Genomic DNA, 23661 nt, shown 5'->3' with positions numbered 1-23661 from the left:
GCCCCTTTGATTGGTCTCCGAGGTCGGCGCAAAATAATTTTTCACTTTGAGGGGTCGAATAAAGTTATGTAATCTTCCCAACATAATCAGCTCATTAATGTATATTGAAAAGAAAATCCAATGAAACCAGTCTCCAGCATTCACATTGCTAGCGATGACCTATAAATGCCACCCCAAACTTCTCCAAGCCACACAACCTCCAGGCTCCAGCTAGCTTCTTCTTCTCGTTCTTTCTCTCCAAGCTCTCTTAATTTCCTATCGCCATTCCCGCAAGATGCTAAGTGACCAAGTAAAAGACTGTTTAAATGCAGGAAAAACAAAGGTGAAAGCCCATGTTGTTATCGTCGACAAGAAGGTTCTCTCCCTAAACATCCTGAACGCCTCTGTTCCCAACCACATTGAAGAGTTCCTCGGTCAGAATGTCGAGCTCCGCCTCGTCAGCGCCACCGTCGGCGATCACAGTCCGTCGTCCACTTCCTCTCCCCATTCAAATATAACATATACTACCAGAGAATAATTAATATGCTTGTTTTATTTTGCAGAAAACGGGAACAGAGGAGTGATAGGAGCGGCGGCGCACCTGGAGATCATCCCAAAAATCGTACCTTTCCAGAAAATTTACGGCGCAACCTTCATAATTGACAAAAGACAGGGAATCCCCGGCGCCATCATCGTCAAAAACCAAAATTTGACCGAGTTTTACCTAAAATCCATCACTTTAGAGAACTTCCCCGGAAAAGGTCGAATTCACTTTGACTGCAACTCCTGGGTATATAACGCTAATAAGTATGACTATGACCGCATCTTCTTCGCCAACGACGTAAGTTGCTCTCTTTGAGAAATATCGTCGAATACTTTGAGTACGAACGATTATTTTAAAAGAAACAGGTTTCACCTATCATTTAGGAGAAGGATATTGATATAAATTTAAATTAAAAAGGATTTTGTCTGAAAAGGAAAAAAAAAAAATCGTTTTTCCATTCAATACTTATTTTTTGCTGCGTCAATATTTATTTAAATTGTTTTTACAATATCATTACAATAAGCGTAAGTTTATATATAACTAAATAAGTAAATATTGTTTTTACAAATAATAATAACGTTATATTTATTTAAATTGTTTTATTTAAACTGTTATTAATATACAATTTTTTTAATAAATTTGGTCTACATAGGGTCTTAAATATTATTATAATAGTGTTTAAATAAAACAATTTAAATAAATATAACTCAATTTAAATAAATATAATGTGTAAAAAAATGCATTTTACCAGAAAACGCAATTAATGTTCACGTTTATTACGTTTTTTTTTTTTTGCATTTCCGAGTTTTTCAGACAAAACTCCATCATATAATCCATTTTTTATCCTATTTAAATTAAATTTATATCATGTTGCTTCTCGTAAATGATAGGTGAAACTTGTTCCTTTTAAAAATTTCGCCTGAAATACCTTGAGTACGAACTATTATGAAACTAAGCTGGGGCTTTGCAGACTTTCATGGCGGAAAACACGCCGGAGCCACTAAGGGAATACAGGGCGGAGGAGCTACAGAATCTTAGGGGAGACAATGTGAACAGAGAGCTGAAGGAGTGGGATCGCGTGTATGGCTATGCCTATTACAACGATCTGGGTTCCCCGGACATCAACCCGAGTTTGGCCCGCCCAGTCCTCGGTGGCAATCCCCAGCTCCCTTACCCTCGCCGTGGCAAGACCGGACGCCCGCCGACCAAATCCGGTAAGTAATGAACTCTCTCACAGAGGAGCTCAAAGTCTCCAGCAAATTATTAGGTGTGGACACTGGACAGAGAGAATCATTCGGATTTCTCTCTGTCTATAGTAAAAATATATTTATTGTAACAGCTGTGCTTTGATTGCATGTTCTTTTACTGTAGACAGAAAGAAATCCGAATAATTCTCTCTGTCCGATATTCGAACCTAATAATTTATCCAAGTCTCCTGGTAAGCAGGGGTATCAACTCGATTTGCTAAGTGATTTTGTAGCACTTTGGGTGTGAGTTAGTTAAGTGAGCATGAGCTAACTCAACTTTTGAGTTGAGCTTGATGAGCTTATAAGATAAATTTAAGCAAATCCCGAGCCATCTCAGCTCGTTAGCTTGCAAGCTGACTCATTTAAAAAAATACTATTATAAAATACAACAATGAGAAATTTAATTATAATATTATTAAAATATTTAAAAAGCATATCTTAAAAACTAATATCAAGTGATTTATTATTTTTTTATTTTTTTATCATTTTATGAAAATAATTGCATGAATATATGGGTCTATTTTTTCTATCAACATAATAATGACACATGCTCTAGGATTAATTATTCTGTGCGGATGACAAACGTCTTCTAGAGACCAGTCAGAATGTCCCATGTCACCTTTAGCTCGGTACCACGGCTCGGTATATCGGTACTACGGCTCGGTATTGCTTGCTACCGCTGACGTGATGCAATCTCGTTGGCCTCTAGATGACATTCTGCATCCCGACTTTGCACAAAATAATTTCTCCATGCGTAGACTCTAACTCTTTGAATTAAATTAGAACTTAATTAATTAATCAAATTAAAGCTCACCAAAAGTGATATGCACTAATCTGCTCAAATCATATATGTTCTAAAACTCATCATTATGCATATGCATGGCATGACCAAGGGCAAGAGGTTGCTCTTTTTCCTCTAGAATTCAGAAAATCTTATACAGTTATATAATTTTTTTAAAATTTTACCTTCAATTCCTCTTGTAATTATTTATTCTATAAAAGATTGCCCTCTAAACTTTATTTGATTTATAAGATATATAAATTTAAAAAAATTATATCTTTGAGGTACTAAATTTTCTGGTCGATTGCTGCAGATCCAAAAACGGAGAGTCGACTTTGTTTGGCTGATTTGAGCATCTACGTGCCACGGGATGAGATGTTTGGGCAGTTGAAGATTGCGGAGTTATTGGGCCACGCCATGAAGACGGTAGGCAAGGTCCTGCTGCCAACGCTCCAAGCCTTCCTCGACTTGACTCCCAATGAGTTCGACTCCTTGAATGAAATTCTTGGCCTCTACGAGGGCGGCTTGCCTCTGCCGGACATTCCGTTCGTTCGAAAGTTCATACAGGCCATGCCATTTGAGCTCTTAATCATGACCTTCATCGCTCAATTCAACAGTAATCCGGCGAATAGCGGCGTACTCAAGCTTCCGGTGCCCAATATCATTCAAAGTTAGCACTTTTTTCCACTCAATATCCATTTTCATATACTTGGTTCAGAATATTGTGATAAAAATTTGATTTTGATTCGTTAAAATTGTAAAAGAGTGTAGCCAGCCTTGAAGTGCAGCTATGATAGATCAAAATTTTATGTTTATCGCAGCTTTTGATCTTGTTTTTGAAGAAGTGTATCAAAGCCGAAGCTCCAAATGAAATGAACGATGTTGATTTTGCTTAAACATAATTTTTTTTTTTCAGAGGATAAATCGGCGTGGAGGACCGACGAAGAATTCGCACGGGAAACACTGGCCGGCGTCAACCCAATCATGATCCAACTACTCAAGGCACTCTTCACCTTCCCTCTTCATTACTTATAACAAATCATTTAATAGAAAAATTAAAACCTGAAACTAATTAACCTTACATGTTTTTAACTATCTCAAAGGAATTTCCACCAAAGAGCAGTCTTGATCCTTCCCTCTACGGCAACCAGAACAGCACCTTCAAAGAGCAAGACATCCAAGACAACCTTGACGGCTACTCTGTTTATGAAGTAATTCTAACTTAATCTCAACTATTTTATCTTTCCATGTCTGTCAAAAAGAAACTATTTTGTCATATTTGATCGTGTTTATCGCAGTAATTAAATGTTCCAAAAGATTATGCAATTTAATCACAATCCTCTCCATCTTTCCACTTCTCAGGCGCTTCAATTGAAGAAACTTTTCATCATTGACCACCATGATGCAATTATGCCATATTTGAGACGCATCAACAGCACAGACAACAAAATCTACGCCTCCCGTACTCTGTTCTTCCTCAAAAAGGATGGCACTTTGAAGCCGCTGGCTATCGAGCTCAGCCTTCCCCATCCAGGCGGCGACAATCACGGCGCCGTGAGCACGGTTTACAAACCGGCCAGTGTAGGCGTGGAGAGCTCCATCTGGTTACTTGCCAAAGCCTATGCCCTTGTCAACGACTCCGGTATCCACCAGCTTATCAGTCACTGGTAAGCAATTTTTATTCATTAATGAATAAAAGAAACAGGGTTAACGTAACACAAATTTTGATCTATACCGGCGGTTTTAACCGCTACTTTTTTCTTTGCCCACTGCATGACCATTGTAATTGCAACGCGCTGAAAGGACAATCCGCAGTGGTTTAGGACCGCTGCAAGGATCGTTGCATGATCGCCTCAAATATCTACTGCAAAAAAATCATCTTTTTGATAGTAATTGACGTATAAGGTGATCTAGGGGTGTCAACTTTTGACCCGATCCGAAACCCGACCCGGAAAAATCCGGGTTTGGGTCAACCCGTTTGCGGACGGGTCGGGTCCGGGTTCGACTTTTCGACCCGTTTGAAAAACTGATCGGGTTCGGATATTTAGTCAATTGTCCCCAGCATATATAATTAAACACATTTTGTAGATGTGTTATTGTTATGAAATGATGAATCAAAATACAAAGAGAAATAATAAATTAAAATTTATTCCGGGAGCACTGACCCTGAAAACCGTAGGGGCTGCATCCGGAAATCCTACAGCTGCCCCTTGACCCGCGACATCAATCTTTTTTGTGATCATTTTTGTGGTTTTGGTGCCTGCAGGCTGCGTACTCACGCAGTGATCGAGCCATTTGTTATTGCGACAAACCGACATTTGAGTGCGATGCATCCTATTAACAAGCTACTGGCACCTCACTTCCGTGACACAATGCACATAAATGCTCAGGGTCGTCATGCACTTCTCAGTGCCGGTGGGCTGATCGAGTACACCGTCTTCCCCACTAAGTATTCTCTCGAGATGTCCGCAGATATTTACAAGAGCTGGAATTTCGTCGAACAGGGCCTGCCAGCTGATCTTCTCAAGCGGTATGTCATATATAATTATATGTACCTGTAAAACTTGGATTTTTTACAAAGCTAACACGCGCGATAATCTTATCATTTACAGCGGAATGGCCGAAGTTGACGGCGACAAGCTCCGCCTTATCATTCCCGACTACCCCTACGCCGTCGACGGCCTCGCCATCTGGTACGCCATTGAAACCTGGGTTCGTGAATACACTGCCATCTATTACCCCGACGATTCCGCCATTAAAAAAGACACAGAGCTCCAATCATGGTGGAAAGAGCTTCGCGAAGTCGGGCATGGCGACCACAAAAACCAATCTTGGTGGCCTACAATGACCAACGTCGACAATCTCATCCAATCCTGCACCACCATCATCTGGATTGCGTCGGCCATGCACGCCGCCGTCAACTTCGGCCAGTACCCTTACGCTGGCTATCTCCCGAACCGCCCCACCATGAGCCGGCGGTTCATGCCCCAACCCGGTTCGGTCGAATACGAGGAGCTGAAGAAAAACCCGGAGAAGGTGCTTCTGAAGACCATAACGAGCCAGGTGCAGACAATAATTGGCATATCGTTGATTGAGGCTCTGTCTAATCATACGAGTGATGAGCTGTATTTGGGTCAGAGAGCCAGTGCCGAATGGGCCAACGATAACCGAGTTATTGAAGCGTTTAACCGGTTCGGTTCGAAGTTGAAGGAGATTGAGACGAAGATTAGTGAGTTGAACCGTGACCCGGATTTGAAGAACCGGAGTGGACCGGCTCAGATTCCTTACACGCTGCTGTCGCCTTATAGTGGACCAGGGATCACCGTAAAGGGGATTCCAAACAGTATTTCTATTTGAAATTTGCAGTGCTACAACTTATATTATATCAGCAGCTGCTATGGAAGTTTAAATAAACGTATTTCTATGTAAGGTGTTGCACTGAAGATTAATTATTCTGTGTGAATGTTGAACGTCGTTCGGAGATCAATTAGAATGCGCCACTTCACTCTTTCGTTCGGTATCGTGGCTCGGTACTGCTTGGTACCTCAGCTCGGTACCACTGGCGCGATTGCAACTGATTCGCCTCTGGATGTAGAGCTACGTCTGGCCTCCACACAGAATAATTTCGCTGCAGTGATAAAGTATTTATGTTGTGTTTCATGTGTTTCTGTATGATGTTGCGGTGATAAAAGCTTAAGCTGTAAGCTTTGGCTAGATGAAATAAAAGCTGCTTTACGTTATCTACTTGATAGTTTTGTCTGAAGCTCTCGCATTCGTTTTTGTGTCGCAATAGTTTTATTTCCAGCATTCTTTGACTTGTCTCAAATTTTAGGACAAGCTAGCATATTTGAGTTTATGGTCCAAACAACATCATAGTACGGGTCTGTATGGGGTGAAATTATTGCATGCGGTCATAAATTTCGTTCATAGGTGAATCAAGACGTGCCACATTACTTTTTTTATTATGTACCAGTATTGTGTACCGCGTGATGTGGCGCTTGCTGATTCGCCTTTGGACGGTCAGGTGACTGCATGTAATATTTTTTCTGCTGTAGGAGACAATTTTTTTGCCGTATAATTTTTTAGGCAACAATCATAAATTTATTTGGCTGCAACTTTGTTTGTTATTTTCTCACTATTATTTATCATAAATTTATATATTAGACAGTTGCTTTTGGCAACCAGAGCAGGAACGTAATATATATACTTATTATATACTAATTTCATAATCAACTTTATAAAATATTACAATCATCACAAATAGACCCTAATAATTTATTGTTTGAAGACTTAAGTTGAATTACATATGCAATATATTGAGCTTCGACGTTTTATTTTCAAAATAATAATAATAGTAAAGCTGTCATAGATGAGTGATGCCCATCATAAGCCCCTCTCTTGCTAAAGTGTCATTAATTCCCACAATGCACTAAAATAAATAAGTTTTTACTTCCAATTTCATTAAGGGTGTAAATAAGACGAGTCGAGTCCAGTAATGACATTATCGAGTTCGGCTCGTCGGTCAAAAAGTCAGCTTGAACTCGAGCTCGAGCTGGCTTGTAAGTATCCTCACATAATAATTGGCTTGGACTCACATGTGATAACGGTTGAGGCCACATAAAATAACCATATTGAGTAGCTTGTGTCAATCTACCTAATTTGCATTGGGAGAAATTTTTCTTTGTGGACATCGAATCATTTAAAAACGAATCAAAACACGTCACGTCACCCAATACACAATAGTATTCAGCTACAGATGACGTAAGTATCCTCACAGAATAATTCCACCTGCCTTAGCTTAACGAGTAGAATGGTTCGCTTTTTAGTTGACTTGGTACCGAGCTCACTATGACGATGATGACCCCTTTTAGGTTTCTTTTGAAACGGCTTTCTTACTGTTACTTAAAACAAATTTTTAATACAAAAAACAAAATTTTATACTAAAAAATTATTTTAAAGAATAATAAGAAAGCCATCCCAAATAAAATCTCAATTTATCCTGAAATGCCAAGATGTCAGATTGGCTTGGACACAGCCTAAAAATGTTTTAGATGTGTGTGCACGTTTTATTCACTTATGGTTGAGTAACGGGACCCACTCTCCCTAACTTGTCATTAAATTCCCAACAAAAAAATTAAAAAAAAAAACACTAAAATAAATGTATGTGGTCATTGAAAAACAAGTAGGCAGTCTCTGCCATGTGAAATAATTGAAAAGTTCAAATACAAATAAAGAAAAAAAAAATAGATAAGAATAGTACGATCAAAGTAAATCATAATTTCTAAATTTAAGATTATTTAATTTTTATTTGGGACTGCTTTCTAATTAGTAATTACTGTTTCTGTAAGAAATTTTCTAGTAAAAAAAATTTAAATTTTATATTAAAAATTACTTTAAGATGCAGTAAGAAAGTCATCCTAAATGAAATCCTAATTATTAATTCAAGAACTAATTACAAAAATCAGGCTCTCAAAAAATTTAGATGTATATTCAATACAAACCTATAAAGATTTGTTTTTTTTTTTCTCTCAAATCTTTGGTTATTCTTTCATTGGCATGCTAGCAAATTTATGTTATTGCCCACAAATAAAATTCAGAACTAAAATCAAATATCTCTCAGTGTTATATGATTAATCTTAAACTAAGGTTCTTTTTGAGATGGCAGCAGTATTTTATAAAGTTGATCGTGAAGTTGTTGTGGAGAAAATAACTTTACTATTATGATTGCAAAAAGCAACTTTCCACCATAAAAATTTTTCTTTGGTTAAAAAATAATAATAATGATCATCTGGTCCTAATTTGGTTGCATTAAATTTTTTACAATTTGTATGAGAAAATAACTTTAATTTTAAAACATAATAAGTATAAATTTTAAATAATTGAAATCAAATTCATATATTTGTAATGATAAATTTTATTTTTTGCCCTAAATTTATGAGAAGAATTTTCTATATTTCCAATTGACTTAGATTTATGAGAAGAATTTTCTATATTTCCAATTAAACTTGTTTTTTATAATTGATAAATGAATATATTATTCTAACAATTTTCATATAATAGAGCTCAACTAATGAAATAATTTTGATTTTAAAGAATATATAAGAAAATAAATAATAAGATAAATTTAGAAGAAGAAGATTCATTAGTTATTTTTCTATATTACATTTTAAGTTTGATTGAGATTTTTTATCTTAAATTTAAGATACTATGTTTTAGAAAGTTTATCATTCATATTGAAATTTTCATAACACTTTTATGAAAAAATTAATTTTAAGTAAATTTAATTATTAAAAAGATTTAGCAATTGTGATTTCTAATAATGGTCACTATTTAAGTGAAGTGAATTTCATTTTTGGGGGCAATTGTGCTGCCTTTGATCTAAGACAAGCTAACAAGCAAAAATTGGAAGGTGATAAATTGCTAAAATCTTACTATGATTGTATAGAAATTCAGTCTCCTCATAGTTTTCCATTAAAATATTTTCAGGAGTATTACTCGTATATTTCATTCCAAACCTCCTAAAATCTTTCATAGTTTCCTCTATATAAAATATTTCCTAAGATACAAAATTAAGGATGTAATGAAGTCGAGCTGGCTTGTGAACCAATTCGGGCTCAATTTAATAAATAGCTCACGAGCCAAATTTGAGGAGCTAATGTGCAAACTTGAACTAGTCAAAGATCAACTTATTAGTTTATGAGCTAACTCATTAAAAAATATTAATATAAAAACACTTTGCAAAATTAAAATTTAAGAATTTTATACAAAGCTATTGAATTATTGAAAATTATCTCTCTCTTATAATAATTGATTTTTTTTATCATTTTTTATCTAATTTCTCATTTTGCTTATCATTTTATTGTATAATAAATGGTTAAATCAAAATTATTTCTCCTTTCATAATTTATGAGCCTTCTCAAGCTTGATTAATTAATCAAATTCAAGCTCAAGTTAGAAATAACTAGAACTTAACTCGACTCATTTACACCCCTATATACCTGTTTGTTGCTGCCACTGAGCCCTACTTGTATGATTTGTAAGGTACAAAGATAAAGAAATAAAGAAATTTTACAAATAGAAGCTCTGAGAATTCTTTATATATATATTCTTCTTGGGCCTTTTTTATAGATATTAAAAAACTATTTTATAAATCTCATGCTCTCTTTAAAAGATATTCTTCTTGGGCTTTTTTTTTGCTTTCTTATGCTCTTCTCTCTCTCTCTCCTTCTCTCAAACTGCTTCTTCTTACTCATTCCGTTGCTCTAAGGCTTAGGCTTTGTTTGGGACGGCTTTTTTATTGTTTTCTAAAACGGAATTTTAGTACAAAATTTTTTATTTTTGTACTAAAACTCCGTTTTAGAAAGCAATAAAAAAGCCATCCCAAATGAAGCCTTAGTTTGGAGCAACTTTCTTATTGATTTTTAAAGTAATTTTTTAATTTTGAATTTAAAAATTTATATTAAAAAACTATTTTAATAAGAAAAAAGTGTAAGAACAAAAATTCGCAGAGTATTAAGGGTTTTAAAGCTAACATCACATTATATCCTATCATGACATAAATGATATTAAATAGGGCTTTCATCTAATCACTAAAATGTTTCTAAGCAAACAAATGGAAGAACCAAAATAATAATAATAATAATAATAATAATAACAATACCTATTTGTCTTAAATTGATAATATCAAAAGAAAATGCAATAATAATAATAATAATAACATTACAATTTTCTTCTCAAAACAACAAAATGCAAGATTAAAATAAGACCATCATGAGTCTCAAAGCCACAAGAAATTATTCTGTACGGTCACTAAACTATTCGAAAGAGAATCAAGATGCGCTACTTCACTCGATACAGAACGGAACACAACAACGATACACAAAGTGACGTAACACATCCTGATTTGCCTCCAAACGGCGTCCAATAACCACACAAAATAATTTCCCCAAAGCCACGGAAACCAAAGCCCCAATATCTATTTTGAGATATATGCAATATATAAATAATTACTATTACATTAATTTCAAGTATTGAGAACTATTCTAGTTTTTTTTTTTGGGATAAATATATTCTGATACAATTTTTTCTAAATAAAAACATATTTTTTGACGCTAATGCGACAAGAAAATGGAAACAAACATCTAATTATAACGTTTCAACGCAAGCAAATGCTAAAGTTTCAGAAATTGGATCAGACATTAAAAAGAGACAAAACAATTTAGTCAATCATACTCAAGCTCATCAGGAGTGATTGGCCTTTTGAGTGGGATCATAGATTTCTTCTCAACATCACGAGATAAGGCCTTTCTCATATCTGAAAATGGCAGCAGATCAACATAAGAAGATATATTAAGAAGATAGTAAAAATTAGGTTAGGATATGCTCACCGAGACCGTCTTCTTCGCCGGAATAATAGCGAAGAACACGCCGATAAACAACATAACCTAGCTGTTGGTACAAGTAAAAATATGTTAGTTATAAACTGGACATTTCATGAGGGTGTGCATAAACCGAATACTAAGGCTTCGTTTGGGACAGTTTCCTTTCTGCTTCTTGAAACAATTTTTTAGTAAAAAGCAGTAAGAAAGCCGTCCCAAATGAAGCCTAAGTAGTTGAGATAAAAAACTGAGGACAAACGTTCTATAAGGAAAGCCGGGTGAAAAGTAAAAGAAAGTTGAGCAAAAATGGGATATCTCTTTACCAACTGTACAATAAATGAAAACTCATGGGACAGTTCACAGTTAATTTTAATAACATGAGCATACGCGTTCAAAACATACATTTGTGATGTAATGCACATCAAATTAATTCATGTGGCACTCCATCATGTGCCCCTTTATAAGGGTAAAAATTATATGAAAATTATTTTTTTATTCATAATATTTTTTCATTTTGCTCGAGTAGATCTAAAACGGAATATATGGAGTGTAATTTTAGTAGTAATAGACCTAGTGAGGGTATTGTGACTTTGGGCGATCAAGTCATTAATAAGAGTACACGTTTTAGATATATTGGATCTATTGTTCAGAGTGATGGTGAAATTGATGGGTATCTATCAACAAAATTCAAGTTGGTGGTTGAAGTGGAGGAATGCATCGGGCTTGTTGTGTGATAGAAAAGTACCCCTCAAACTTAAGGGAAAATTCTATGAGATAGTAGTGAGGCTGATAGGAAATACTTGAGTTCGCAAGTAACCTAACGAAAATCGGCGACAAAAGCAGCCAAATGGCTATCCACAGCAGGAAAACAGCAGAAATCTGCTGTTTACAGGCAGAAAAACAGCCCTTGTTCCGGGAAAAATATGAGGAAGAAAACTCAAAGGAAAGCTTGTATTTCACTAGTAGATGAATAAAAACAGCAAGATACAATTGATCCTCAATTCGAGAGGAGGATCGATCTCTCCAAATCTCTAGACGGCCTGAAGCCCAGAAAAACCTAAATCTAAGAGATCTCAAATTTCAGCCAAAATTCAAATGCCCAAACCCTAGCAAAATCCACTATTTAATGCATACAATTCAAAAGGAATTCCCTAAACATACCCTACATTCAATTCTCCTAATCTTCCTCAAAATTTTCTTCCTAAAATGTCCCACAAAAAGCGCGGCTCGCGCGCCTCTGCCCAGGCGGAGAAGCTCCGTTGCGCGCAGTCTGGGCCGGTCCGCGTGGACCGGCTGGACGGTCCCTGGACGGGTCTAACAGAGCGGCCTGCAATGTTTTATGGTGCTGAATGTTGGCCATTAAAAGAGAAGCATAATACTAAGTTAAGTGTGGCAGAGTTGATGATGCTCAGGTGTGATGAGTGGCTTTACCCTTAGAGATAGGATAAGAAATGAGCATATACGTGAAAAGGTTGGAGTAGCTCCAGTAGAAGATAAGATTAGAGAGGGTCGCCTTAGATGGTTTGGTCACATAAAATGGCGGCCTTCCATGACCCCGGTTAGGAGAGTAGAGATATTAGATTTTAACTTATTTTGTTAAGAAAAGGTAGAAGCAGATCTAAAAAGACTTGGTTAGAAAATATTAGGAATGACCTTTCTTTATTAGATTTAAACGAGAATTTGACCTTAATAGGACACAATGGAGAAAAAGGATTCATGTAGCCGACCCCACGTAGTGGGATAAAGGCTTGTTGTTGTTGTTGTTGTGTTGTTCATAATATTTTTTCATTGATTGTTCTAATACAAAACAATCACTTCATAGTTGACATGAATCACAAAATTCATCTGTGAATCAGTTAAACTTTATACAAGTCCAATGGGACAAAATCGAGAGATTCCGACCAAAATTTACATGTGAAACAGTTAAACTAAGTTAAATACATCAAGTTCTACCTAGGGGGTGACATCCCATCCTGCCTACACAACCTACATTGCGCCCAACGGTCCAAGTCGTCCATCCCAAGAATTGCGATGTCAACCGACCAAGATCCTCTTAAAACTCCTCTCATTGAATTTATTGCGACTCCCATAAGTATCTGATTCTTGTTCTATCAGTCATGTTGAAATTCTACTTATGAAGACGATCAAGTCAAAACCATTATATATATATATATAAGGGTCGGCCAAGCAAGGCAACCCTATATTATCCACAAATTATATCGGTCACATGTCTTGATAATCATATAGTGCCATCAAAAGATATGCGTGACATATATAGCCAACCGACCCTTTTAAGCCAAAACCAAAATTGTACCTAATCAACGTCATTTTTAGGTCAAGGTAAAACATGACCTATATAAATATATATATTTATACACAAGGCAACCCTATATTATCCACAAATTATGTCGGTCACATGTCTTGATAATCATATAGTGCCATCAATTAAAAGATATGCGTGGCATATATAGCCAACCAACCCTTTGGAGCCAAAACCAAAATTGTACCTAATCAATGCCATTTTTAGGTCAAGGTCAAACATGACCTATGCTCCAAGTTTTGCTTCGAATTTTCAATTGAACTTTATTGTGTTTGTGGCATCGAGATATTTGAAGCCTGCGCCTTCCATTTATTAATTGAAAACTTCACTAACAGCATCCCAAGGCGACCTCAGCTAGGCATGGCTTCGAAGAGTCGTTCTAACTGTGAATAGCTGTGGGATCATCTAGTTACTTGTTAATCAAGTGAAGGGGTTATTTAGAGCGTCCATTGTTGATAGGAACATTCTAGAAAAATATTGGATAAGGATCAAATTACCTCCATCCCCACCCCCTGCTCTCCCCTCTTAAAATCTACAAATAGATCCACAAAGTATGAAATATGTTCACGAACAGGAAAACCTCAAATCTAACTACTACTATGCTTCCTCTAAACAAGAAAAACTCCATGCACGAATTCCAACATATTCTTGAAGAGCACGCACATTGTGTGCAATATTCTTAGAATAAGATCATTCATCTCATCCACAAGACTCACAAATCGGTCCTCTCCCAACACAATCCCACTCGACTCACCCTCAAACTCAACTTCATATTGGAGGTTGTTGACGTGAAGGTGGGCTTCTTGCTCCAGATAGAAGCTTCTCCACCAACATCAATGGCCTCATCGACACAAGAAGCTCAACTCATTCCTCACAAGCATATCAATCTACTCTTGATCAATCTCAAAATATGGTAATCTCGCCTTCGGCACACATCAATAATGCCCCACATGATGTTCTCCATGATGAACTTTTACATTTGATGCATGAAAAATACCATGTAGAGTGCAAGTTGCAACCTCTTACCTGTGATTTTCATGGATCCTCGCCTCTCAAGCTACTTACAATAAATCCCCACAAAGATGCTGATACGCCCTAGGGTTCCCAAGTTAGGGTTTGCCCTAATGCTCTTCCAAAGATGAAATTTCTCCTCCAAATCCAAGAAAAAATCAACACAGTTTCTTCTTGAGTTTTCTCTCAGTTTTCTCGCAATTTCTCGTTGTTTTCCTGTGTTTGGCTGCTATCCTCTGCTGAAAACAGCAATTTTCTTCATGTTTTACTTCAGATTTGGCTAGGAAATACTTGAACTCAAGTATTTCCTATCACACTCCCACTCGACTCACCCTCAAACTCAACTTCATATTGGAGGTTGTTGACCTGAAGGTGGGTTTCTTGCTCCAGATAAAAGCTTCTCTACCAATCAATAGCCTCATCGACACAACAAGCTCAACTCATTCCTCACAAGAATATCAATCTACTCTTGATCAATCTCTAAATATGGTAATCTCGCCTTTGGCACACATCAATGATGCCCCACATGATGAACTTTTACATTTGATGCATGAAAAATACCATGTAGAGTGCAAGTTGCAACCTCTTACCTGTGATTTTCATGGATCCTTGCCTCTCAAGCTACTTACAATAGATTCCCACAAAGATGCCTCTAATAATTACGACCATGTTAATCACTTCAAAATCATTATACGCATTTAGGAAGAATATCATTAATTTTTCAAAAATTTTCCTTCAACTTTTTACATCCGTGCTTAGGACCGATATAATCAGCTTTAAAAATGATAAAACTTTGGTAGTGAATTAGTTTATTTTTTTCCTTCATAAAATGACTTCCAATCATCAAATCACTTGATTTTTGCTAGAACGGGTTCAATACATTAAATGAATACGTGATATTAAAAATATCATTGCACAAAAAAAAAACTATAAAATCTTTTTAAGATCGTATCAATACAGGATTAAGCTAATATCAACCAAGAAAAAAAAATGTAAATGAATAGGAAATTAAATTTGGAGTGATTTGAATGGACTGCCAATGTTGAATCTCTTGATCGTGAACCGTTTATTGGTCATTTAAATGTCTAAGTGATATCAGAATTCGACGATTGTGGGCTCGTTGGATTCGTCTCGTCTAGCCGCTCAATTCGATTATAAGCATGTTATGTTTGGAAACCATTTGGTAATCCAAATTATGGTTTAAACCTTCCAAATATGCTTCAGGTCTTTTATTTGGAGTTTTTAAGTGGGGGCTCCGCTAGTGTGAGGAGGATTAAGTACATTCAACTCTTTTCCAATTAGTCGTGTAGATCCCTAGAGGAGGTCAATAATTTGTTGCTAGGAGATTTTTTTGGTGGGCATCGTTTTTTTCCACTTTTTATTCAGCACTAATGTGGGAATAGTATTCAAACGTATGCTAAACCGATCCACTAGATCAAAGCATAGGTCATTACTGACTATTAATACTCATCAATAGCAATATGATCAATCTACCGACAAGTAGAAGGATATCGATGTAACTAGGACAATAAGTAAGATAAACCAACAGACCAAGGTCTTCCTCAGCCTCCTTCATAGATTAACTAGCAACACAGTCCATCTAACACATAATTAAGTACATCTAGGGATGGCGTCTTCATACAAATCTAAAACAATGAACACCTTAGGTAGCCTAAGCCATTGAAATGCTCAAATGGTAAAGATTAATCCACATATTGCCATTTCCATCACTCCAAAGAGCATTCGACCAAAAAATGTTTATACCCAAAAAAAGAAATTGAACACTTGATTTGCATTACCAAGAATATTTAAGCCAATACAAAAAAATCAGCCACCCAAGCCTTTAGCCACAGCAACACTTGGGCTGGCCTCGGGTTCAGCTTAAAGGGTACTGCGCACCCCCCCCCCCTTTGGGACCCAATGCTTAAGTAGAGAGAGAAAGAGAAAGGGATTATGAGGGAAAATTTGAATTATGAGGGCTGTTTAGTCTTTTTGGGAGTTATTTTGCGTGCTTTATATAGGAGATTAGAATTAGGGATAGGGCTATCTGGATTGTTTACTGAAAATTAGGAATTTTCCTTGGTGTTCTTGGGCTCTAGCTGTTTCTAGAGAGTTGGGAGAGAGATCCTCCTCTCGAATAGAGGAGTAATTGTATCTTGTTGTTTTCTTCCTGTTTTCATTAATTCCTACCATCTATTTGTTGTTTTCCTGAGTTTGATTGGAGATTTGTGGTGAAACTTCGCTGAAATTCAGATACTTGTAAGATTGCTTGAGATCTACAAGGGTTTCCTATCAAATTGGTATCAGAGCCTCTTTATGGGGCTGTTTTGGGACGGTTTAGGTAAATTCCTACAGCAAATTTTCTGGTCTAAACACCTGCTTTGGTTGTTTTTGGAGTGGACATACAGGTTTTTGAGTCTATCGAAGATCTGGGTATCAATGGTGGACAAAAAAAAGTGGATGCATTGGAAGAACGTCTAGAGAGGGAGATGAACCAAATCAAAGCAACAGTGGAAGATAGAATTTCCTCCATGGAAGAACAATTCTCTGATCAACATGACATCGTCCGGAAGATGTTGGATCTCCACAACCAAATGTCGGCATCATAGGCGAGAGGGTCGAAAGGGAAAAATACGAATTCTGAAATTTGTAGTAATGAAAATGATGTAGAGATCGTAGAGGGAGGAGACCTCACCTAGAACCTTTCCAAAGGGAGGAGAGAGGTGGAAGGTATGAAGAGAGACGTGAGCATGGGGGGATATGAGCAAAGGGGTGTTGATTGAGAGAGAAGGGAGGGAGATTATGGCCGGAGAAGTGCTGATTTTGAAGGAAGGAGGGGAGAATTTGAAGAAGGGTTTGGTATGAACGTGGAAGGGAAGATTAGGACACTTGGGGAGGGGAAACTATGGAGGAATAAGGGGAAATGGAAAGGATCCGAAGGTCAAGAGTTGAAGACGTCCATCTTTGAGGAGGAGGATGCACATGTGTGAATTTACAAGGTAGAGAGATATTTCTCTGTCAATAGGTTGACAGAAGAGGAGAAATTGATGGCAACTAGCCTATGCTTGGAAGGGAAGGCATTGACTTGGTACCAGTGGAGAGACATGAGGCAATCCATAGGGAGTTGGAGGAGTTCAAAGAATGCTTAATGGAACGTTTCCGAACCAGCAGGATAGAGAACTTCAATAAGTAGTTCTTTTCCCTAGTACATGTTTTTCACTCGCATAATACAGCGAGAGATTTGAGTACCTAGCGGTCAACTGGATTGGCTGTCTGAGATTATTATGGAGGGGAATTTCATGAAGGGGCTTAAGTCAGAGATTCGAGCAGCACTAAGAATCATGAGGCCTCGAGACTTGGGAGAGGCGATGGAGCTAGCTCAGCTGGTGGAGGAGCAGAAGTACCAGGAGAAATGAGTCAGAAGAGGCAATTCAGGTGGTTCATACAGGATGACCTCCACACTCCTAACACCTAAGGGGCCTACACTGAGTAGCATTTTAGAGATTCCTAGGGAGAAGCCGATAAGAGGAAGTGGGGGAAATTTCAAAAAAGTTGACTGAGAGGGAGGTACATGAGAAGAGGGTTAAGGGATTATGTTTCTGATGTGACGAGAAGCATACTCCAGGGCTCAGGTGCAAAGACCAAACTCTTCAAGTTCTCAACGTTGGCGATGACGAGGAAGCTGGGGGAGATGGGAGTGAGACCAGGGTAGAGGAGGAGGACAAGCTGCATCTAGACATGACTGAGGTCTCCCTGAACTTAGTGGTAGGATTTACTCGTAGTCATACCACAAAGTTAAAGGGGAAATAGCAAACCAAGAGGTGGTAGTGTTGATCAATAATGGGGCTACCTACAATTTCATCTCCAACCAGGTCGTGGACCAAATGGGGGTGACGTTGGTGGATATAGGTAGGAGTGTCAATTCGGGTCGATAGGTCGGGTTCAGGTCGAACATGAGTTTACCCGGATCTAGACGGATCAACCCGAACCCAACCCGTTTTAGCAAACAAGTCAGATATTTCAACCTAGACCCGACCCACGCGGGTTCCTAGGTTGACCCGACCCGACCCGACCCGCGGACCAGTTTGGATTAAAAACGGGCGTGACCGGTTGAGCTGTGAGCTGCGGCATCGCGTGTACGTCTCGAGTTCCAATGTCCGAATGTGGCGAGACACGAAGGCAAGCGAGCTCCCGGCGGCAAGAGGAGAGCAAGGAGGCGAAAGGCTGGACTATGGTCTGCGGGAATCGAGAGCGGGAGGGGCTTGTTGCTTGCATTTGGCCCTAGGCAGCGGACGGCTGGCCAACTTGGCCTAACCTCGAAGGCTCAATGTGATGGACGACTGGCGAGACCCTGACATGACGACTGAGTCACTGACATCCGATTTGACTCGACGCGAACGGCTGGCCTGAGTGGCTACAAACTCTCATCATCAATTTTTAATATTAGATGATTTAATTAACCTTGGGTTCTATGATATGCTGAACTAGTTTCACGCACGGCTGCACCAATTTAGACTGGTCAAAACAAGTTGATTTCGGGTTGTCGGGTCAACCCGAACCCGACCTGGTTTCCTCATCATTTCCCACCCGGGAAGAATGATGCAGACATCAGTAGACGCTTCCGGCACATCTATCACAGGAGACATCGCAGATCGATGACCAAGATCAGGAGCATTTATTTATGAGCTATTTTATGCTATTTTATGCTTTTTGTATTAGTTTTCTTATTATTAGTTTTGCTTTGACCATTGTACCCCTATGAGGGAATGTAGTAATTTGTAGCCCGGAGGGCATATTTGTCTGTGTTTTCTTCTTCTTGGAGGCCACTTATAGAGGCCAAAACTTTGTATTAGGGATGATGATTTTGATGAATGAAATTCCAATTTTCTTTAATGATCTCTTTGTGAGTTCTTGAGGAGAGAAACCCTTAGAGAGGGCTTGCATCACCCGTCAGCCACCAGTGGATTCCGGGACTCACGGTTAGTACTTATTATTTTCCTCCTCCTCCTCCTTGCTTGGGAGTCACCACCGCCTGCCACCTAGCCCAAGCCCCATTACCGCCGGCCTAAGTACCTAAGCCCCTTCCATTTCTCCCCCTAACCGGCCACCCTCATTACCTCCCTAAGCCGCCGGCCGCCTAGCACCCACCCGCCCCCGGCCTTTCACCAAGCCCCTCACCACCTGCCCCTTCTAGCTCCCATTAGCCACCGACCCCTCCTCCCCATAATCCATGAATTTTGAATTTCAAAATTTAAATCAATCCTTCACTACTTTCCTTAAATAATCCTCCCAATTATGAAAGCTTATTTATTCAATTCAATATTTGAATTCAAATAATTCCCTCCCTAATAAGTTTCAATTAAGAATCCTCCCTACAATTAATCAAATCTGAAATTAATTTCAAATTTGATTTCAATCAACATTTAATCCTTATGGCCCATATACATCGAACCTAGACACTCTTCCCTCCCCTTGCTTGGCCGGCCCCTCTCCTTGCCTCATTCCTCTCCAATTTCAACCCAATCCCAATTTAATTCTCCCCTACAATTCCTCCCTAGTCACCCCCCTAGGCCATATTTAGATTAATTTTGAATTTCAAATTAATTCCCTCCTTCAATTTGGAAATCTGAAATTACTTATCAGATTTTCCCAAACCTCTCCCTCCTAGCCCAACCGACCTCCCCCTCCCTTACCTGAGCCCCCATACCGTCGGCCCAATCCACTAACCCCATCCACAAGCCGCCAGCCTACCCGCGCCCCAAGGGAAGAGCTTCTTTTACCCATGGATGAAGGATCCCGAACTTGAATCCGGATTCGTCTATGACCACGAAGGCTTTGTCAACACTCAACAATCTTCGTTCTTTGATCTAAATTTGGAGGTCGACGATTCTGTGGAAGACTACGTGGATAAAACTTGATAGGAAACACTTGTAGATCTCATGTATTTCCTATCAATTTTTGGAAAACAGCGAGAAATCTTCACAAAAGTCCACACAAAACTATGAAAATAGTAGATAATTTGTATTATTTGATGAAAGGAACACGAAAAATAGCAAGATACACTTGATCCTCAATTCGAGAGGAGGATCGATCTCTCCCAAATCTCTAGACACCGCTAGAGCCCAAAGAAAACCTAAATCTAAGAGATCTCAAATTTCAACTTCCAATTCAAGATGCCCTAACCTTAGGAAAATAAAGTATTTAATACATACAGATCAAAAGAAAATCCCTAAACAGTCCCTATATTCAAAATTCCCTCTCAAAACCCTAAAAAATCCTTCCTAAAAGGTTCCAGCTGATTCAGGCGTGCATTCGGCGTCCGAAATCGCGTACAAAAGGCGTATGGTTCTGCCTTCTTACGCGTGAACCGGTCCAGTCAGTCTGGTTGGACCGGTTCAATGGGCTGATCTAATAATACTCCCCTCCCAAAGATCCACCTTATCCTCAAGGTGGAAATATGCTCGTGTTCCCGTGGAGGTAGCCATCCTTGAGGTGATTGAAGAACCTTGCCGAATTGCTAAATCAAGGGCTGCACTGAAAGAGAAACATCCCCTCCCTCCTCCAGTCTAATCACCTCCAGCCTATGTAGTCCCACCATATAATCTTCCCCCGCCTCTTGTAGGTTCCTAACTATGGTCTTAAGTGATACCATGACTTTGGATAGCCCTGCATCTCCCCTTATAACCACCTTTCTTCCATCCAACATTACTTCCATCGTGAGTGCTCCCCAATTATCCTTGATTTCCCCCAAGGTTTGCAACCACTTCATCCCCAGGATGACATCAGTACTTTCTAACTCTAGTGGAAGAAAGTCCTCCCTTACCTGAATCCCCTGGATGGTCAACACCACTCCTCTACAGATCCCCTGACCTTTCTCCACCTTCCATGTACCCATCATCACCCCATAACAACCGGTGTCCATGGCTTAAAATTGCACAATATGAGGCTCGCCTTTGCGCAATTCAAGTAAAAAGCGCCTCGATGCTTACACCTTGAGTTTTTTTTTATGAGGCTTGCGCCTCAACTTGGTTGAGGCCCGTCTCGCCTTACTGGCATGAGGCTTACGCCTCACACTATATATATTAAAACTTACATAAATCTTGAAGAAAATGCTCAACATTGGACTCTGTAGGTGAGGAGGAATGGGAGAGAGCAGTTCATCATAATGATGATTCAAATGAAGAACCCCTTAGTGATGACAGTGCTTATGACTTATGAGTTCTTGATGCAATCAAAAATTTGGGAGAGGGACCCAAATTTTTGATCACAAAATATTACCTTTCTAAGAACAAAGTAAGGAGAAACTTACAAAAACTAGACAAATTAAATAAAACAAAACACAACTTTAATATTATAAAAAACTATTACAACTTGGACACTTACAAACGACTCTTACAAATGACTCTTACAAATGACACCTAAAGTTGCTTTCCAAGAGAAGAAGGATACAATGGAATGATTACTATGGAGAGAAGAAAGAGATTAGAAGACGAGATGAAGGTTGGAAAGAGCCCGCAGGATTTCCGGAGGAGGAGGGGAAGAAGCTTAGAAAGAGCCCACAGGATTTCTAAAGCCAAAAACCACTCAGGTTTTATCCCAAAAATCACATCATATCACTCTTTAAAACAACCACAAACAACATTATTTATAGGCACAAAAAGAGGAATACAAACAGCCAATATAACCCCTAATTAAATCAATTAAAAGGGGGTAAATGAAAAGACAAAATTCAGTCCAAATTTCTGTACAGGAATCTGTCCAGAAATCTGTCCCAAAACAGCCCCAAAAACCAAAGAAAAGGAATGCCAAAAGTCACAAGCTTTTCCTTGCTGAAATCCCAAGAGTCACAGCAAAATTCCAAGCAGAATAAAGCCACGGAATCAGCCAGGAACAAAGCCAAAAGCCACGGTTTCAGCACAGGAAACCAGGAGGCGCATTGTAGTTCCTACAGGGAATTCAAGTCACGGTGCCATAGCAGAAAAGTAGGCAGCCACCCGAAGAGGCAGCAACAAACCCGAAGAGAGCAGCAGCCCGTGGGAGAGAAAACCAGAGAAGAAAAGCTGCAGCAGTTTTAATTCAAAAAGCATATGAAAGAACAAATTCCACTCATCTAATCTAGCTCCCAAACATTAATTTTATAACTAAACATCAGCTCATAATGAGCTACACTTCTACTAGATATTAATGAGCTTGCACCAACTAAAAATTCAACAACTAAAGCTCAAAACCGAAATGAATACTAGTAACACAGTTACAACATATATTTTTGTTATTGAGCATCTTGTGCTGTCTAAATAGTCCGGTGTACGGTCACGGCAATTCATATAAAAAAAAACATGCTTGAGACTTCCACAGAATAACTTCTGAGTGGGTACTTACGAGCTTCCAGCTGACTGGGGTCTACATTATATTAACAGATTCTAGTAACTCGCTGCTCTAGGATATTAAGTTTAGGACTCTGTGCTATCATTGAGTCGGAAACGACTACAATAGTACTTGTTTACGTAATGTGAGTATTTTGAGAATTTACTATCTTATAAAGTTTTCTCTTGGCGATAGATGGTCTCGACCGTATCAACTCCTATGTTATTGTAAAGTTCTTCAAATCACCTTAATCCCCTAGTGATAACCACTTCACAGATATCTTTATTCGGATTGGAAAACAGCATTAACTCACGAAGATGAGGGATCAAACGTAACAGGCTCACATCAAACGGCCCGAAACTATCTCAAATAGTGACACATATTGTTGAAAATGACGTACTCACTGGTGGGTCCTTAAGGACATGACTTTCACATATAGGGATATAAATTTTATAGAGTTAATCGTATAAAAGTATGGTTGCTACAAAATAATAATAACGAAAAGTGCGCATCAAGACTCTCAGAGATTATTCTAATAATAGGGGTAAATACTCAAATTAGCACAAGTTCCGTGCTTTTGATTGATAATTGTTTCTAATTTGTTTTTGCGGAATCTTTTACTGCCAATAAATCTTCGGATAGCACTAATTATACACAGCCTGTTTGTTCTAACATACCATCAGGTGTCGATAGATAAACTTGTTGTGATGCAATCATGGAGGAAAGATTGAGTCATTCATATTAATTTGTTATAGCATTATAACGATACATAAAAGGGAGAAGGCAAAGGCAGAGTATAAGTCAAAGAGAGAACAAAACGCATTGCCTGGTAGAAAGAAGATTAAACCACTAGACCATTCCATACTTGTTGGCAAAGCGAAAAGCTAATTAGCACACGAAAACCCTATCCAATACAAAGTGTCAGTTAGATGAAGAGCAAATTAGACATATTCCGGGGAACATGCACTCTACAACATATCCCTTGCGCCAGGGGGTAGAAGAAGCGGGGGGCTGGATTTAGATTACACACTGGGTAA

At 38.4% G+C, this 23661-nt stretch overlaps 2 protein-coding genes across 2 annotated transcripts in view; one reads left to right on the top strand and one right to left on the bottom strand.

Annotated features, from left to right (window-relative positions):
- Window positions 1-205: 205 nt before the first annotated feature.
- LOC110108000 (probable linoleate 9S-lipoxygenase 5) lies at window positions 206-6297 on the top strand. The gene is made up of 9 exons (XM_020838481.2): window positions 206-461; window positions 543-820; window positions 1494-1737; window positions 2865-3221; window positions 3468-3553; window positions 3655-3762; window positions 3914-4218; window positions 4818-5081; window positions 5164-6297. The coding sequence occupies exons 1-9, from the start codon at window positions 275-277 to the stop codon at window positions 5906-5908; spliced, it is 2574 nt and encodes an 857-aa protein (XP_020694140.1). The 5' UTR covers window positions 206-274; the 3' UTR covers window positions 5909-6297.
- Window positions 6298-10546: 4249 nt separating this feature from the next.
- The window catches only part of LOC110108002 (N-terminal acetyltransferase B complex catalytic subunit NAA20), a 52614-nt gene continuing 39499 nt past the window's right edge, over window positions 10547-23661 (bottom strand). Inside the window, exons 5-6 of the mRNA XM_020838484.2 lie at window positions 10939-10999; window positions 10547-10865 (exon numbers count right to left, since the gene is read on the bottom strand). Of these exons, the coding sequence (XP_020694143.1) occupies window positions 10774-10865; window positions 10939-10999 (153 nt within the window). The 3' untranslated portion in view covers window positions 10547-10773. The remainder of the gene's footprint in view (window positions 10866-10938; window positions 11000-23661) is intronic.

This window comes from Dendrobium catenatum, unplaced genomic scaffold (genome assembly GCF_001605985.2).
Source record: "Dendrobium catenatum unplaced genomic scaffold, ASM160598v2 fragScaff_scaffold_853, whole genome shotgun sequence".
NCBI classification, from domain to species: domain Eukaryota; kingdom Viridiplantae; phylum Streptophyta; class Magnoliopsida; order Asparagales; family Orchidaceae; genus Dendrobium; species Dendrobium catenatum.
Note: the sequence above shows the minus strand (reverse complement) of the source record. Positions and strands in the feature narration are given on the sequence as shown.